The following is a 17,336-nucleotide window of genomic DNA, read 5'->3' as shown; positions in this document are numbered from 1 at the left end:
CTAATCCATATGAATTGAGCGGTTTAGTCCAACATTTTCTGAAGAGACTTGATCGCTTTATTATATGATGAACAGATTGAATTTAAGCTTTTATTCACATATAAACATTCATCAACTCACACATCAGTTATGATAAATTGACGCTCAAACATGTTCGCTTGACGTGCGAGAACCAATGAGGTTCATTCTCGTGTTACGCAACACGTTTGAGCTTCAGCAAGAACCAATGAGGTTCATTCTTGCATGTCAAGCAGGATCGGTTTAGCTCCTGTTTATGTTCGCTGAACAATGTTTAAATTTGAATAAAAGCCTAAATTAAATCTGTTCATCATATAAAGCGATCGAGTCTCTTCAGAATAATAAATACTTTAGAACTTTATAGGCTAGTTCATGTTGACTAATGTTAACAACTGGAACCTTCCTGAAAGTGTTACTGAGAAAAGTAGCTCTTGCAATATGTTAATATGTTTTTATACTTATAATAAAGGACTATACGTTTAATAATGATTTATTGATTTCCTATACGGTTGATTATGTCATTTCCAATGCTTTATGGGACGAATAGCAAATTCACAATTTTGTTTTCCTAATGTCAATGACGTTTTGTTGTGAATCAAATGTTACAATGTTGCGATTCATCTCGGAGTGGCTTGGTTTAGTTATGGCTCTTAATTTTAGATTTCTGTTTAGGACAAAAACACTCCAAGCAAGGCAGCTAAAACAGCCCACATGTGCTTTTCCACGCATCCGTGTAGAAGTCAAATACAGAAGAATGGTCTTTAAGCCACACATCTGAAACATCTGCTTCATTTGCTTTATTACAGTATACTGTATGGATAGGTTGTGCTTCAGGTCTAAAAATCATTAGCCTCGCCAACACCAATATATGACTGCAAACTGATGTCTAAACCTGCATGGACTATCCTACATAACCAAACATTGCCATACCTTTAAAGAAAGAGACCTTACCTGTAACTCGCACCATGCCACTTCCACTGTGGTCTCAGTGTCCAGCCCCTTGTAGACCGTCTTGAACGACCCTCTCCCAATTTCAATGTTGAACTTCAGATACCTTCCATCCGGTGAGGTGGCCACCGCTTTGGTCTCGATGTCCTCTTTCTCGTCCTGCTCCAGTCTGCTCACAAATGGGCGTCGTGGAACCACATGCTCGACCTTGGACCCCTCAATGTCCGAATCTGAACTGGCATCCTGAGCCGGGGACAGAGGCGTCTGGCCGGAGCTTCTCCAGTCCTCTGGAGCTGCAGGATTGGGTGTAGAAGACTCTGGGCTGGAGACCAAAGATGGAGAACTTGGAGATGCATGGTCTGTTTTATCTTCCTCAGTTCTTCTCTCTGATAATATGTTTTCAGAAGACCATGACAGCGCTTTGGAGAGTGTCTCAGTGTATATTTGCGGGTCAATATCCACACTGAGTTTATGAAGCACGTATGAGTTCCTCCTCGCGCTCAAGGAGTGCGTCCGCAGCATTGGCACTCTGGGGAGACAGTCCTTCTCTAATTCAACAGGTAAACCTGGAAAACCACGTCCAGCGAACTCAACTTCGGCTTGAGACATGATGAGGACTGCTCAAAGCATCACAAACTGGATGGAAAAAGACAAATGAACAAGCGCGCGCATTAAACGCAAAGCATCAAGGACATTATGTGCCTGACGGTTGCGTCTTTTCTTCACTTTTACAAGAAAATATGACAAATATAACAGCAAATTAGGTTTTAACAACAACAACAACAACAACATAAAAGAGATATCGTTTTTTATATTAAATATATAATGTCCACACAACGCGCAAGTGAACTTAGATTTACCTTATTTAGAGCAGTCTGAAATGACTCCAGATTTGAAATAGCGCAGGGTATTTCACATTAAACTCGAGTCGCTGCACACGCGCGCGCGGTTGCTTCGCATTCTGCAGAGGCGCGCGTGCACTACGGCTCTTCACAGTGAGCGAGCGCTGACTCCGCCCCCTTCACCTGAGTGAGTGAGTCCCGCACAGCGTTGGGTTTCACTGCAGGCTTGAGTACGTCTGTGCCTAGATCTATCTGTGCCATCATCAGAACACCTTGTGTCGGTTCGCTTGCGATGTTGAACCGGATTACGAGGCCACCCAGATATGATAATCGTCGCGACGGGTCTATGTTCTTGTATAAAGATGTATTTAAACGACATTACAATTTCTCAAGCCATTTACAAACTCATCTAGTAAAAAATTATATGTGTATTTATTATGGAGCCTATCATTGACAATCAAGAAATCAATTGGGAACAGTTACTTCAAAAAGTTCATTAAATTACTATTAAAGATGTCCTTGAATTTCATAGTTATTCATAGACGCTCATATACAAGAAACTTGACATCTAAATTCACATTTAGCTATGAGCTGAAAGAATAACACACACCCCATAGAGTCTGGGTGGACTATTTTAGACTTTTCTCATGCTGGGTTTAGGACACGATTATTAAAGAATTATTCTGCCCCCAAAATATAATTAATATAAATTTTCTCATGCTGGGTTTAGGACACGGTTATTAAAGAATTATTCTGCCCCCAAAATAAAATTAATATAAATTAATATTTAAAAAGGGCTCAGCTTGTCATGTTTTTGTCTGAATTATTTTGGTCATCTAATAAAAGCAACATTCCACATCTAAAATAAATAAATAAATAAAAAACACTAAAATCTTTTGCATTTCTTGTTAAAATTACGTAACTCCTAAATATATATTTTTTTGTTTCATGACCCTAATAATGATTTTGATTCACAATGTCTACAACAGAATGGGCCAAATTAAAACACAGAAATGCCACAGAGCTTCATATATAATAATATCTATCAAATCCATAACCAACAAAGCACACCAATAGCAATACATTATTAACTGTAAAATCATTGTCTCTTATATGAAGAGTATTGTTTGTCTATATCTCTCACAACCAAGAGCAAAAACCTTCTGCAAACCATATATCATCTGCTGTATAAACACTGGATTGTATTTATGAACTCTAGCCCGTCTAAACCAGAAAAGGTCCAGGATCTGAGGGACAGCTCACATTATCCAGCGCAAGTTCAAGCGGTGCCAGAAACTTAAACCAACCATACAAAGCATCATTCATAACGGAGGCTAATTTACTCAGGAACTTCCCTCCTGTACTTCTATTAAATGTGCAGTATATATATTTTATTCAACTTTCACAATTGTGTTCAATTCATTGTACTGTATATTCCATAACATACAGTGGCTGCAAAATGTATGCCTATCTGATTAAGTTAAATTAAAAACGTATTATAAGTACATTAGTACCCTTTCATCTATGTCTGTTCCATTATCTGTGTTCAACACTAAACTGGCCCTCAGGGATGATTCATAAAGATGCATTGCATTATTTTGTAAAGGATGTTCAGCAGAGGGCGCTGTTTCATGACGCACGCACGTGAGCGCCCCCTGTCTCTCTTTCTCTCTTACTGACTGTCACATGTAAAAACAGAAGGTCACTGGATTTAGCAAATATATGTACATTAATTAATTATATGTAATCTGGATAACATAATCAGATTCCAAAAATTAAATACTGTAATGAGATAACACTTTTTAAAATATTCATAATCAGAATATTTACTCTTTTTTTTTAACATGATTATTTATTATTCACAAAATGTCAGTAAATTATTCAGAATTCATTGATTCTCCTTAAATCTTCTAAATTTCCTGTTTTATGGAATTGTACGCACAGACCGGCCACTAGTCAGGCAACTATAATTGCATGGAAAATTGAAAGGCCACACAGCAAAAACAAATATATCTATATCTATATCTATATATATATATATATATATATATATATATATATATACTGTATATATATATATATACTGTATAATATATATATATATATATATATATATATATATATAGATATATTACTAGTTTTTATTTTGATTTATTTTCAAATTATTTATTTTAATTTAACTTGATTAATTATGATTTAATTAATTATTAGCTTTTAACAAATTTATGAACCCCCTGTAGTTCCTTCCCAAACCCTGGATGGGAAACCCTGACATAATGTAATGTTTAATGCACTTTATGTTGTCGATAACAAAAAAAATTGAATCATTTTTCTTTCTCTTTGTATTTTTTATATGGTACAAGATTGTCCTGTTTAAATCAATATTATAAACAAGATGGGTCAAAACTAATCAAAAGTAGTCAGATTACATTACCAATGTGTAATATATTACATTACAAGCTACAAATTTTATCATGCAACTCGTATTCTGTAATGGACTACAATTTGTAAGTAATCTAACCAGCATTCTCTTCTCTTTCTTTTTCTCTTTCTCTTCTCTGTTGGCGAGGTCGGGACAACCTGTGACTCTCATGAGATCCACCAATAGCAAACACACACCATCCAATCGATTTTTGGAAAGGACAAAACAACTTCAATTTTAAGTTGCTACTTTTAACAATCTGCTACTTTTTTACAACAATTATTAAATTAAAATTATTTTTTGTGCACTGTATAAAATAGATTTTTATTTTTAAACATTTCTGTACATATCCGAGAGACGAACTCTGTAAAACTCTTTACCCAAACCATGAGCAACGGTAATAATTACAGCATATCAACTCTTCCATTAGAAGCATAGAGCAACGCACAAACCAGCCACTAATCAGGCAACTATAATTGCATGGAAAATCAAAAACAAAAAAATTTTTTTTTTTGCAAGCTTTTTTTTTTTTTTTTTCAAATTTTAGAAAAATGATTTTGTGCTGTAAGCCGTGGTTCAATGCACGTGAGATATGCATATGAAAATCAAATATTTAAGGCAAGCGCACTTCAGTGAAGACAAACACAGCATTTTCAAGGGGTTTTCCAAGAGAGAACTGAAAACGTCTCCATCGTTTATTTGTACAGTATTACATAGGTATAAAAGGTGGTAAGATACAGTGACAGTCGGGGAAAAGGAGTCAACGCAACCAGATTTCAGCAAAATGTTGTTGATATGAATTCCACCGCAATCAGAAACAAGACATTTACTCAAGAACATGTTATCTTAGCCAGGAAGCATCGCAGGATTCGCAAAAGTCGTGTCTGAGATTAGAAGACCGTCTTTTGGCTTTGTGGTTCTACACAGAACAAAGATTCAAGTAGAACTAGAGTCCTTCAGGATCGACAGCAAGAACAGGAGGGAAATAAAAACATATGTACACAAAAAATGAAATTAGTCTCAATCTACATTAAGATATTGATATTCCTTAGTTTTGGTCTGACGTATCGCTTTGTATGCATAATGGTGAAGAACAAAATCTTGGTTTCTTAACTCAGCTCCAGTTTTTACAGGTGTAAAACCACCAATTTAAACATGTTCCAACAAGGAAGACCCTTACATGTAGTTTGGGCTCATGTGCCAAATAATGACTTGCTGATTTAGCAGTGGAGTGTAATACACAGTCCAAACAAGATCCCAACGGACTGAGACAAAAGATCACGCTGGGCTGACAGAAACCCAACACCCCAACCCAAAGTCTGACTTGAGAAAACCTGATTCAAAAGAACTTGACTCCTTTTCCATCGTCCATCGAGATCATTTCTGCTTTCCCATCAGCCTGCAGGGCCTGCAGTGAACGCAGCAGCATCCAGTCCTCCAGGCCATGAAACTCTGAAAGATACAACAGATCAGTGCAAACCTCAGCTGCTTCCTAGTGATCCCAGTACATCGCAACCAGGAAAGTTATTTATAAAGATATATAAGCTTTCCTGTAGCTCAAACAGTAGAGCGTGTGTAAATAAATAAATAAATATATAAATAAATAAATATGTATATGCATATATATATATATATATATATATATATATATATATATATATATATATATATATATATATATATATATATATATATATATATATATATACTATGTTACTGATGTGGTGCAATGCATAATAGATATAATTCTATACCTTCTTTTTCTGTGTCATCCCCATTAGAGAGTTCATAAAGTGTAAACACCGAGTTGACCATGCCATTTTTGGAAACCTACATGTAACAATTGAGGGGAAAAAGAAAGTGCACTTAAACACCTTGACTTAACGGATCACTTGCAGGACAAAATAAGTTAAATGCAATGTTTTCATCAGCAAACAGAGTTGGCATGACAATTAATACACAGATAAATCCAGCTGTCAGAATTCTATCATGTGTGTGGATGAAGCTCAACCAGCATCAGTTTGATAAGCATTAGAACATCTATCGTTCTATCATTCTATCTATCTATTAATAGTAAAAGGGTCAGTAAGACTTTTTTCCATTAAAGGACACATTAAACTGATCAAATGTGACCCTGGATCAAGTCGCACAGGTATTTTTGTAGCAATAGCCAACAAAACATTGTATGGGTCAACATTATCAATTTTTCTTTTATGGCAGAAATCATTAGGATATTACGTAAAGATCATGTTCCATAAGGATATTTTGTACATTTCCTACCATAAATATATGAGACATTTATTTTTGTGAGTGAATGCTGTACAATCGCGAACATAAATGGGCAACTTTAAAGGAGATTTTCTCAATGTTTTGATTTTTTTTGCACCTTAAGATTCCAGATTTTCAGATAGTTGTATTTCCTAACAAACCATACATCAATGGAAAGCGTATTTATTCAGCTTTCATATTATGTATACATCTCAATTTCAGAAAATTTGGTTTTGTGGTTCATGGTCACAAACGTGACAGTATACAGTAGTAAGACATGTATAATGTTACAGAAGATTGCCATTTCAAAATAAATGCTGTTTTGTACATTTAATTGTAATGTATCCATACATCATGCTAGCATGTATACTTCCTTTTCCGTCACTAAAAACCCCGCAAGTGTAATTAATAAGAATCAGCTAAGAATATCTTTATTTACCAAATATTGCTATTGTGGATAGAGCTTGCATTTCACTAATCTGTTTTATCACAAACATGTATGACCTGTCTGTGTACGTCTTCAGGCCCCGATATACTCAAGGTGAGGTTGTTTTGTTTTCCATTCTTCGCTTAGGGTAAAAATAAGTTCCAAACATGTGACCAGCGGTCTACTGTTAGTGAACATCCTGAGGCCACCAACACTGCTGAGAGAGACGTTTACAGTGAATATGTAAATACGCGCTGTGCATCTTTTTCTCAATATCAAAATAAACAGCAAAAATGACAGCGGTGAGAAACCAGCAGCTAAGAAAGCATCTGATCATAGATGTGGATACGTTTGCACTAGCTCTACAATTTGGCCCACTAGTCAAGCCATGTCACGTTTACTTATATAACGCTTTATAGAATATATGCTTTAAAGGAGCAGCTTTACAATATTCCACTTGAAAAAAACAGTGACACTTTCGATTAGAACTACTTATTTTCTACTATAAAGCAACTTTACAGTGTGTTCATGTTTTTACTCACAGTGTAAAACCTCGATGGACTGAACAGAAGAAATGACCTGGAACATTTCCATGGCAAAGTAGGCGGAGCCTCAGAGCCCCGCCCCCTATTACATCATCACTTTTCTGCAAAGTTTGCTTTGGCACTCTGTATCGAAAACTCAAAATGAACTCAAAACGAACTTCGTTTTCGCCTGATTTAGTTCGAAATGAAACCTGTTTATTTTTTGATTTCGCTTGAAGTATATCGGGGCCTTTCCACTACAGAGACCTCAATGACTGTCCTTACTAAGCAAAAGTGCAATAGTCAATCCATGCATGTCATCTTAAATGTGTACAGCTCAGCGATGGTCCGAACATGGAAAAGAACATTCAACTCTCATTACTTCGCACAGTGGCATTGTGTTTGATAAGCACAGGATATTCTTCCTCACCCACTGATAAATGAGTTTGCCCCACTCCTCTGGTCTCCTCCACATTACAAGACATCGTGATTTATTTTTATCCAACCATTCCAGGTTTCCTGCGCCAAAGCAAAGAACAAAATAATTGTGAAACTCATTTTACAACCTGGGAAACCGTGTCTTCTTGTAAATGCTTGTTTCTTCCCACCTTTTTTTCTCAGTTCTTCAAACACTACTTGTATGGCTTCAACTGAAAGTTTTCCTAAACAACACAAGTTATGGGAAATATACATTGCAAGTAATGGCAGAAAAAGAGGGATAGTTCGACCAAAAATAAAAATTAGCCCATGATTTACTCACCATGAAGGTGAATTCTTCTAGGTGTATATGACATTCTTCTTTCAGACGAATACAATCAGAGTTATATTAAAAAAATGTCCTGGCCCTTCCAAGCTTTATAATGGCAGTGAATGGCTGTATTAGGGCTGTCAAACGATTAATCGTGATTAATCGCATCCAAAATAAAAGTTTGTTTTTACATAATATATGTGTGTACAGTGTATAATTATTTTCTATATATAAATACACATACATCCATGTATATATTTAAGAAATATGTGCATGCATATACTGTGTATATATATTTATATTATATATAATTTATATTATATGTAAATATTTTATATATAAATAACACATTTTTCTTAAATATATATGCATGTGTGTGTATTTATATATAGAAAATAATTATACTCCATACACACACATATATTATGTAAACACAAACTTTTATTTTGGATGCGATTAATCGCGATTAATCGTTTGACAGCCCTAGGGTGTATGTCTTTGGAAGTCCATCAAAGCGCATCTATTCATGATTAAAAGGCTCTTTGGTGTTAATAAAGGCCTAAATGTCCATATTTAAAACTTTATAGAATAAAATAACTAGCTTCCGGCAGCCGTCTAGTTAGAACACGTCGCTTCACTTCAGAAGGCCTTTATTAACTCTTGGACAACTTTAATCATGAATAGATGCGCTTTGATGGACTTCCAAAGACATACACCCATTCACTGCCATTATAAAGCTTGGAAGGGCCAGGACATTTTTTAATATAACTCTGATTGTATTCATCTGAAAGAAGAATGTCATATACACCTAGGATGGCTTCAGGCCAGGGTGAGTAAATCATGGGCTAATTTTCATTTTTGGGTGAACTATCCTTAAAATGTCCATCATATAAAATAACACAAAGACAGGTAATGCCTGGTTCAGATTACACGATTTTTTTGTCTGTTACAATAGTCACTGTGTCAGATTACACAGTTTTTCCCCCCAAACTACTTCAGCGGAAATCCCGCCCTGTAGCCGATTCTAAAGATTTTATTAGTTGTGAATCACAGTACTGATTGCCTACACCAAACACTGATCCCTAAACCTACATGTCATTGTAACCTTAACCAATGAAATTAGCTGCAGGGCGGGATTTCCACGCCCAGTCGGATTTTTTTTAATTTTTTTAATAGAAAGATTAAAATATGTGAGAAATACCAGGGAAAAACGGGAGGGTTGACAGGTATGCGTGATGTCTTGAAGCATCGCAGACGCAACGTCGGTTGTCGCCCACTATGACACACTATACGAGATGAAACGATCGAATCTTGCCTCCCGACGCCCGTTGTCGTTTACGAGTCCCCACGACACCAAACAGATCGTGCCAAAATCGTGTAATCTGAACCAGGCATAAGACGCAGTGGCGTCCATGAAAGGATACTCTCAATTTTCTTGTTGTTGAACATGGGGCTTTCCTGCGCCTCGAGCACGTCCAGCGTGTAGAGTTTGCGGTGCCGGCAGTACGACAGCACGAGTGAACACCACGCCGCCAACTGCTTCTGTCTCGTGTCAACATTCGGCTGCAATCTGCAAAAACATAATAAAAGGGTGCCACTTAATATTAAGTGTATTCAACTACCGTGTACTGACGTTTAACTTAAATAATTTGATACAATACACTTACTGTGTACATACAGGTTTTTACATTATACTTGCATTAAATATATCTGCATGTAATTACACTATTGATCCTCTTAAACCTACACATTCCACCAAACCTTACCCATATCCCACCTCAAAAGCAGCGAAAGTTTTTTAATAATACAATATGAACATAAGTATATTATGCCAAAAAATTACTAACATTAGACTGAAAGTTCAATAACAATTCGAGGCCAAATTTGCAAGAATATCACACCTATTGATGTAAATGAATTCCATCAAGATCATCTTCTAAATAATAATGTAACTATTTTATTTTGATAAATTATTAATGAATATGTCTGCATACATTTGTTGTACCGTCAAAATGACCGCATTCAGTATTTTTAAATGGTTAGTTCACCCAAAAATGTATTTTCACTCATAATTTACTCCATCGGGTCAGAGGTCACTCTTCTGCCGGAACTAGACAAACATACGGCCGTTACCGGGAGCTGGTGATTATAGTATATATAGGCTAACGTTATAAATATAGATATTTTTCTTTCACAAACGCATGGCTTCGCTTCAGAAGGCCTTTATCAACCCCCTGGAGCCGCATGGATTACTTTTATGATGGATGGATGCGCTTCAAAATCTGTGGTACCATTCACTCCCATTATAAAGCTGAGAAGAGCCAGGATATATTTTTTTTTATATAACTCTGATTGTGTTTGGCTGAAAGAAGAAAGTCATATACACCTAGGACAGTTTGAGGGTGAGTAAATTATGGTATAATTTTTATTTTTGGGTGAACTAACCCTTTAAGAATCATCTTATAGAGATACTTCAGGGCTGAGAATTAACAAAACTTATATTTCCATGACTTTTGAAATTGTGTTCATTTCCATAATGTGTCAAAATTGTAATAACAATAACTTTTCGAGGCCAGGAAATTGCAATTCTCAAAATGTCCAAATATTTCCAGGTTCTCCACTAACCATGGCACTCTTTAATCTTTTTATAATGCAATTTTAACTTATTACAATTTCTTCTTGTTGTAAATCACAGAAGCATGGCTATTCTGATCGCACTAGCTTCCCTTCACCTTTCTAAGCATGTAATGCCATACAGCATTTAAATGCTATATGACACATTGCAACTGTAAGTATTGTAATACATAATTATACTTCATTTCATCCGTCGCGAGACTGAACTGTGCGTGAAGTGTCAACTGTAATGATTTGATTACTTCCGTAGCGGAATGCAAACAGCAGCATTATGTATATATATATTTTACAATAGAGCGAAGTATTCAGACAATATTGTAGACACGAAACTAGTTGTTCCATCTGCGGTCACTGACAAATGGATTTACTTACGTAAAAAATGGAGGAAAGTTATACTGCCAGGGCCACTCAAAACTCATCGCAGATTTGTACTAGTTCTGTTGATGTGCGGCTCCGCTTCAATCTGTTTCCGCTCTGATGGAATTATGGGAAACACCCGCCAAATTAAAAGTCTTTTTACGATTTACAAATGAGAATAATATAACACGAATAGTTTGTTTGGTATTTTTTGACATCTAGTAAAATGAATTACGACTCGTATGGATTTTTTTAAATGTATAGAAAATAACGTAGTATTACAAATATATATATATTGATTTATATATATAAAGTATATATATATAAAAATATTCCACGTTTTTTAAAAAGACGAACCGAATTCGATTTGTCCGATTTATATATATATATATATATATATATATATATATATATATATATATATATATATATATATATATATATATATATATATATATATATATATATATATATATATATATATAACTTATAACTATAACATAACCGATTTATAACTATATATATATATAATCGGACAAATCGAATTCGGTTCGTCTTTTAAAAAAACGTGGAATGTTTTTTTTTTCTGAAATGCAGTGGTGTGGAAATAAAGCCAGACATTATAATAAGGAATGTGGTGAATAAATAACTTTTCCTCCCCGAAAACAATTTAACATTACAAGAATCTCAGAAACTTTCGAAAATTTTATTATTTTATTATTACAGTTTGTTATTGTTTATTATTACAGAACAAGAAACTGTAATAAACTGTTATTACAGTGCAATTTAGCTCTCGTGTAACTGAATTCGACATGTATTAAAAACTAATAACAGAACTATCGGTAGGGTCTTGCTATGTTATTTAGCCTATATTGAAATACTATTCATAAATACCATGATACGCCATGAATCGTTTGATTTATAAAAAGTATATCTATCTGTCTGTCCCATAAACACTGCAATCCAACAGAAAAGTGTGTAACGGTCATTCGAGCGCGTGGTGGCGCTGTGGGCGGTTCCTCTCATCCGGGACATGAGACGAGTGACGTCAAGGCGCCGAAATAAACAGTGCTCGTCATGAAAACTAATGCAGTATTATTTTCTGAAATAAAAGCACACTGATGTGTTCTGCTATTCCGCGCAGTAGTTTGTAACGGAGCAGGGGAAACAACTGTAAGTTTGCCTCCGCTTCTTCATGTTTGTAGAATATAAATAATTATTTATATGTTTCGGAATGATGCTCAGTCTGCCCTCAAAGCGCGAAACTAGACAGAAAATGACGTATTGACACAGAACCATAATATAATATTAAATTATATAGAATTGAATAGAAATATTATATTCGTTTTTTGAAGTGTAAAGTCCTCAGTTTGCAGCGTGTGCTTGTCCTCAGGTGTGCAGGGATGCAGGCGGCGGAGGAGGCGCAGTCCTCGCTAGCGGAGCGGGTAGAGTCTATGGGAGTCAGTGAACAGGACAAAACTGCAGGAAAAGAGGAAGAACAGGAAAAAGAAAGAGACGAGGAGACGACTGAAACCCCAAAGGATACTATACCGGAGGATGACACAAGTATGCGCTTCACATTTGTCTCCCAGGGGGGTTCAAACTGGGGGATACAAGGGAAAAGTTTAGAGAAAAGCAGTGTATAAAATAATAATAATAATAATAATAATAATAATAATATTGCATCTAGAAGTACAGTACTGGAAGCTTACTAAAGTATGGAAGCTTGTTTCAGCCAATCCGAATCGGGTATTTAGACAAACCTTTGTATAAAACATTTTAAAGGATAATTGCGACTTTTTATCTCACAATTGCGAGTTATAAAGTCAGAATTGCGAGATAAAAAGTTGCAATTACTTTTTAAACGTTTTTATTATGTGGTGGAAACTATCTAAAAAAAAAAACAAAAAAAACTAATTGCGACTTTTTTATCTCAAATTCTGTTAAAAAATTGCAAGTTTGCATCTTGAAATTCTGACTTTTTTTTCTCACATTTTGAGGTTTTTTTGTGTGTGTTTTTCATCACTGAATAAAAAAAAGGCAATTGTGACATTTTATCTCACAATCACAATTCTGCCATTTGTTTCTCGCAATCACTGTTTAGGTCTTGCAGTTCTGACTTTCTCAGAATTGTGAGATAAAGTGGCTATTACCTTTTTTTAAAAATATTTTTATTGTTTTTTTAAAGCTTCCCTGATAAATAATGAGCAGGAAACTAAATAGTAAAAACTAAATGTTTTCCAAATAATATTTTAGACATTTGAAATAAACATTTTCACAGTAACAAACTAGGCTTTTATTCAAGAAACTACATGGCTTTTAAATTTTAGATGAGAGTGCTCATATTTGGGGGTCCATGGCATCTGAAACATTGACACCCCCTGCTCTATATCATGCTTTTTATATTCTTTACTTATTGTACCTTGGAGAACCGTCCAGGCTGTATATCAAAGTACCACCACAATACTTTGTGTAAGGTGTGTGAGATATTGTTTGTCATAATGCATATATGAACACTGTAATCGCTTCTGTGTAGAGGGAGACCAAGAAGCCATGGATGTAGAGGAGCAGAAAGAGGGAATAACCACAGATGGAGAAATGAATGGAGGTGGAGAAGGGAAGCTGGTGCAGAATGAGGAGGACTGGGAGATCCCTTACAGTGACGAGGAGATGGGGAACCCTAAGAACTGGATGCCTCCACCCGAGGAGATCAAACGCCTGTATGAGCTCCTGTCTAAAGGAGAAGCGCTCGAGCTGAAGTGGGTCGCTCTCCCACGCCGACCTCCGACCCCTCCACGCACTCCCTCGCCTGACAGAGATGGAGAAGACTCGCAGGAGGCCAAACAAGAGGAGGACGAGCTCAAGTGAGTCCCAATATTATACAGACGGAAAAATGGCTATATACAGTATTCTATGGAAGCTTGTTCCGCCACAGAATAAAACATTTTAAAAGATAATTGCAACTTTTTATCTCACAATTGCGAGTTTACATCTCGCAATTCTGACTTTATTTCTCAGAATTGCGAGATATAAAGTCAGAATTGCGTGAAATAAAGTCGAAATTGCGTGTTATAAAGTCAGAATTGCGAAATATAAAGTCGCAATTGCGTGAATTAAAGTCGCAAAATGCGTGTTATAAAGTCAGAATTACGAAATATAAAGTCGCAATTGCGTGAAATAAAGTCGCAATTGCGTATTATAAAGTCAGAATTGCGAGATATAAAGTCGAAATTGCGTGAAATAAAGTCACAAAATGCATCTTATAAAGTCAGAATTCTGACTTTTTTTCTCGCAATTGCGACTTTATATCACGCAATTCTGACTTTATATTTCGCAATTCTGACTTTATATCACATAATTGCGAGTTTATATCTCGCAATTGTGAGATATAAAGTCCAATTCTAAGGGAAAAAAAGACAGATTTTTTTTTTTTTTACCTCAGAATAGTTTATATCTCACAATTCTGACTTTATAACAGGCAATTGCGACTTTATATCATGCAATTCTGACTTTATATCTCCCAGTTGCGTATTATAAAGTCAGAATTGCGTGATATAATGTCGCAATTGCCAGAAAAAAAGTCAGAATTCTGACTTTATAAGACGCAAGTGCGACTTTATTTCAAGCAATTCTGACTTTATATCTCGCAATTCTGAGAAATAAAGTCAGAATTGCGAGATGTAAACTCACAATTGTGAGATAAAAAGTCGCAATTATCTTTTAAAATGTTTTATTCTGTGGCGGAAACAAGCTTCCATAGTATACGCTGCCGTTCACGTTTGAGATTGATACGATTTTTAATGTTTTTTTAAAAGTCTCTTCTGCTCAGCAAGGCTGCATTTATTTGATTGAAAATATAAGAAAAATAACCCAGTAATTTTGCGAAGTGTTATTAAGATTTAAAATAGGCTTACTGTTTTCTTTGTGAATATATAGTAAAATGTAATTTCTTCCTGTGATCAAAGCTGAATTTTCAGCATCATTACTCCAGTCTTCAGCATCACATGATCCTTCAGAAATCATTCTTATATGATGATTTGATACTCAAGAAACAATTTTGAAAACAGTTTTTCAACAGTACAATTTTTTTCAGGAATCTTTGATGAATAGAAAGCTCAAATATTTTGTTACATTATAAATGTCACTTTTGATCAATTTAATGCATCCTTGCTGAATAAAGTTATTTATTCAGCTTATGCAAATTCAGCTTTGCATCACAGGAATAAATGACAATTTATAATATATTCATATAGAAAACAGTTATTTTAAATTGTAATAATACTACACATATTTCTCTTTTTTTTTCTGTATTTTAATCAAATAAAATGGTCTTGGTGAAAACATTTTGAATGGCAGTGTGTGTATACGGTCGATCAAAGATGAAACAAATAATTTTTTTATGTTTTTGAAAGAAGTCTCTTCAAGGCTGCATTTATTTGATCAAAAACAGTAATATCGTGAAATATTTTACAATAAAAAAAACCTGCTTTTAACATAAATGAAATGTTTCCTAAGCATCAAATCATCATATTAGAATGATTTGCACTATATATCAGAATTTGAAATTACATTTAAAAAGTTATTTTGAAAAATTACTTTTCACAATATTACTGTATTTTTTTATACACAGTGGGCAAGGCCATTTTTAAACAAGTAAACTATATGTATCTATTTCTATGTGTTGCAGAGCCCTCACACCAACTGAGTTTGATTTTGATGAAGAGCAGACTATGGCAACACCCAAGAACTCTTTTCTCAGTCGCCGCAGGACACCAGGTATGATAAACACATTTTTCCACAATGTATAGATTTGGCGATATTGGCAAACACAAAATAAATGAATAATGCGGACTTGAATTCCAGGTTCCTCTGCCCGCTCTTCGGTCAGACGCGAGGCCCGGCTGGACAAAGTGCTGTCGGACATGAAGCGCCACAGAAAGATCGAGGAGCAGATTCTAAGGACAGGTCGTGACCTTTTCAAAAGCGATAAAGCACGGCCAGGGCCTGCCGTCGAGCCGCCTTTATCGCCGAACAGTCAGCGAGAGCGGGAGAAAGAGCGAGAACGAGACAGCGACCCCAGCACTGTCTTCAGTCCCAGACAGAGGAGATACTGAGGGAACCACAGACTGCTTGAACGAATGCCAGGTTTTTTAACTCTACATAATTCAGCATTTTGCATTGGACAGAGAGATGCTCATATTTTACGGATGTTGTCTTTTTTTATTCAAAGGTTTTTTTTTTACAATGTGAATAAATGTATTGCCTAGATTCTGGTGTCTTGCTATTTTTTTAATGATATTCATTTCTTGGTAACACTTTACAATAAGGTTACAGTAGTAATTTTTAGTTAATGCAATATATTTGTTACTGAATTCATTAATTTTTGTTAAAGGGGCTGGATGTAGAATTCAGAAAGCCTCGTTGTTAGCGACACCGGTGGCCGTTAAGTGAACTACAGCACTCGTAATGTGTTTAAAAACAATACATTTTTATAAAATATTCATATAGAAAACAGTTATTTTAAATTGTAATAATACTACACAATATTACTTTTTTTTTATTTTAATAAAATGGTCTTGGTGAGACTTCTTTTAAAAACATTTAAAAAAATCTTACTGATCCCAAACTTGAATGGCAGTGTGTGTATACAGTCGATCAAAGGTTTCAAAGATTTTTTGCACTACAGTAGAAAGCACTTCTGTTCAATGGTGAACTTGTTTTTCATTCTTTGCTTAGAAGTAAAAAGACTTTGGAAATACCTTTCCTCTCAATGACAAAATAAACACACAAAAATGACAGCATTGAATACAGCAGTTCAGAAAGCATCTGATCGTAGCGATGTGGAAGTGTTTAAACCAACTCTGCGATTCACCGACATCATGTCAACAGATGAAGTAATTCAAATTACACTTACGATAGTTTGATTATAAAGTATATTTGAGACTACAGACTATATAGATCTGGCTATGTGAGACTAGTTTGAATTAATCCCTTTTCTTTGCATGATATATTGACGTTATGGCACAAATTTGTGTTTATTTATCCTGAACATTGTACAAGCATGAAAGGAAGAGAGGCTCCCAGAAGCACGTAAACATCCTGATTCCTTCACAAAAATCAGTCTACATGCTCTCATAGACACAACCTG

General features: G+C 35.2%; 3 protein-coding genes across 3 annotated transcripts in view; 1 reads left to right on the top strand and 2 right to left on the bottom strand.

Annotated features, from left to right (window-relative positions):
• Positions 1 to 1,993, bottom strand: part of wnk4a (WNK lysine deficient protein kinase 4a) — a 65,226-nt gene extending 63,233 nt beyond the window's left edge. The window contains exons 1-2 of the mRNA XM_081393320.1: positions 1,827 to 1,993; positions 970 to 1,602 (exon numbers count right to left, since the gene is read on the bottom strand). Coding sequence (XP_081249446.1) covers positions 970 to 1,575 — 606 coding nt within the window. The 5' untranslated portion in view covers positions 1,576 to 1,602; positions 1,827 to 1,993. The remainder of the gene's footprint in view (positions 1 to 969; positions 1,603 to 1,826) is intronic.
• Positions 1,994 to 4,534: 2,541 nt separating this feature from the next.
• Positions 4,535 to 11,322, bottom strand: vps25 (vacuolar protein sorting 25 homolog). The gene is made up of 6 exons (XM_081393350.1): positions 11,204 to 11,322; positions 9,622 to 9,767; positions 8,058 to 8,111; positions 7,880 to 7,968; positions 5,985 to 6,060; positions 4,535 to 5,682 (listed from the first exon to the last, which is right to left on the bottom strand). The coding sequence occupies exons 1-6, from the start codon at positions 11,248 to 11,250 to the stop codon at positions 5,570 to 5,572; spliced, it is 525 nt and encodes a 174-aa protein (XP_081249476.1). The 5' UTR covers positions 11,251 to 11,322; the 3' UTR covers positions 4,535 to 5,569.
• Positions 11,323 to 12,185: 863 nt separating this feature from the next.
• On the top strand, positions 12,186 to 16,456 carry pagr1 (PAXIP1 associated glutamate-rich protein 1). The gene is made up of 5 exons (XM_081393349.1): positions 12,186 to 12,361; positions 12,582 to 12,754; positions 13,725 to 14,052; positions 15,876 to 15,964; positions 16,052 to 16,456. The coding sequence occupies exons 2-5, from the start codon at positions 12,592 to 12,594 to the stop codon at positions 16,300 to 16,302; spliced, it is 831 nt and encodes a 276-aa protein (XP_081249475.1). The 5' UTR covers positions 12,186 to 12,361; positions 12,582 to 12,591; the 3' UTR covers positions 16,303 to 16,456.
• The last annotated feature ends 880 nt before the right edge of the window (positions 16,457 to 17,336 follow it).

The sequence above is a fragment of the Scardinius erythrophthalmus genome (assembly GCF_964197995.2).
Source record: "Scardinius erythrophthalmus genome assembly, chromosome: 18".
NCBI classification, from domain to species: domain Eukaryota; kingdom Metazoa; phylum Chordata; class Actinopteri; order Cypriniformes; family Leuciscidae; genus Scardinius; species Scardinius erythrophthalmus.
Note: the sequence above shows the minus strand (reverse complement) of the source record. Positions and strands in the feature narration are given on the sequence as shown.

What these genes read in the sequence shown, in the direction of transcription:
- pagr1 (XM_081393349.1), top strand. Translation starts at nt 12,592, where the DNA reads ATGCAGGCGGCGGAGGAGGCGCAGTCCTCGCTAGCGGAGCGGGTAGAG. An exon ending in TATACCGGAGGATGACACAA is followed by an intron (nt 12,755 to 13,724) that starts GTATGCGCTTCA and finishes GCTTCTGTGTAG; the next exon opens with AGGGAGACCAAGAAGCCATG. An exon ending in CAGTCGCCGCAGGACACCAG is followed by an intron (nt 15,965 to 16,051) that starts GTATGATAAACA and finishes CTTGAATTCCAG; the next exon opens with GTTCCTCTGCCCGCTCTTCG.
- vps25 (XM_081393350.1), bottom strand. Translation starts at nt 11,250, where the DNA reads ATGAGTTTTGAGTGGCCCTGGCAGTATAACTTTCCTCCATTTTTTAC. An exon ending in GCAAACTCATTTATCAGTGG is followed by an intron (nt 6,061 to 7,879) that starts GTGAGGAAGAAT and finishes TGTTACATGTAG; the next exon opens with GTTTCCAAAAATGGCATGGT. An exon ending in GGATGACACAGAAAAAGAAG is followed by an intron (nt 5,683 to 5,984) that starts GTATAGAATTAT and finishes TGTATCTTTCAG; the next exon opens with AGTTTCATGGCCTGGAGGAC.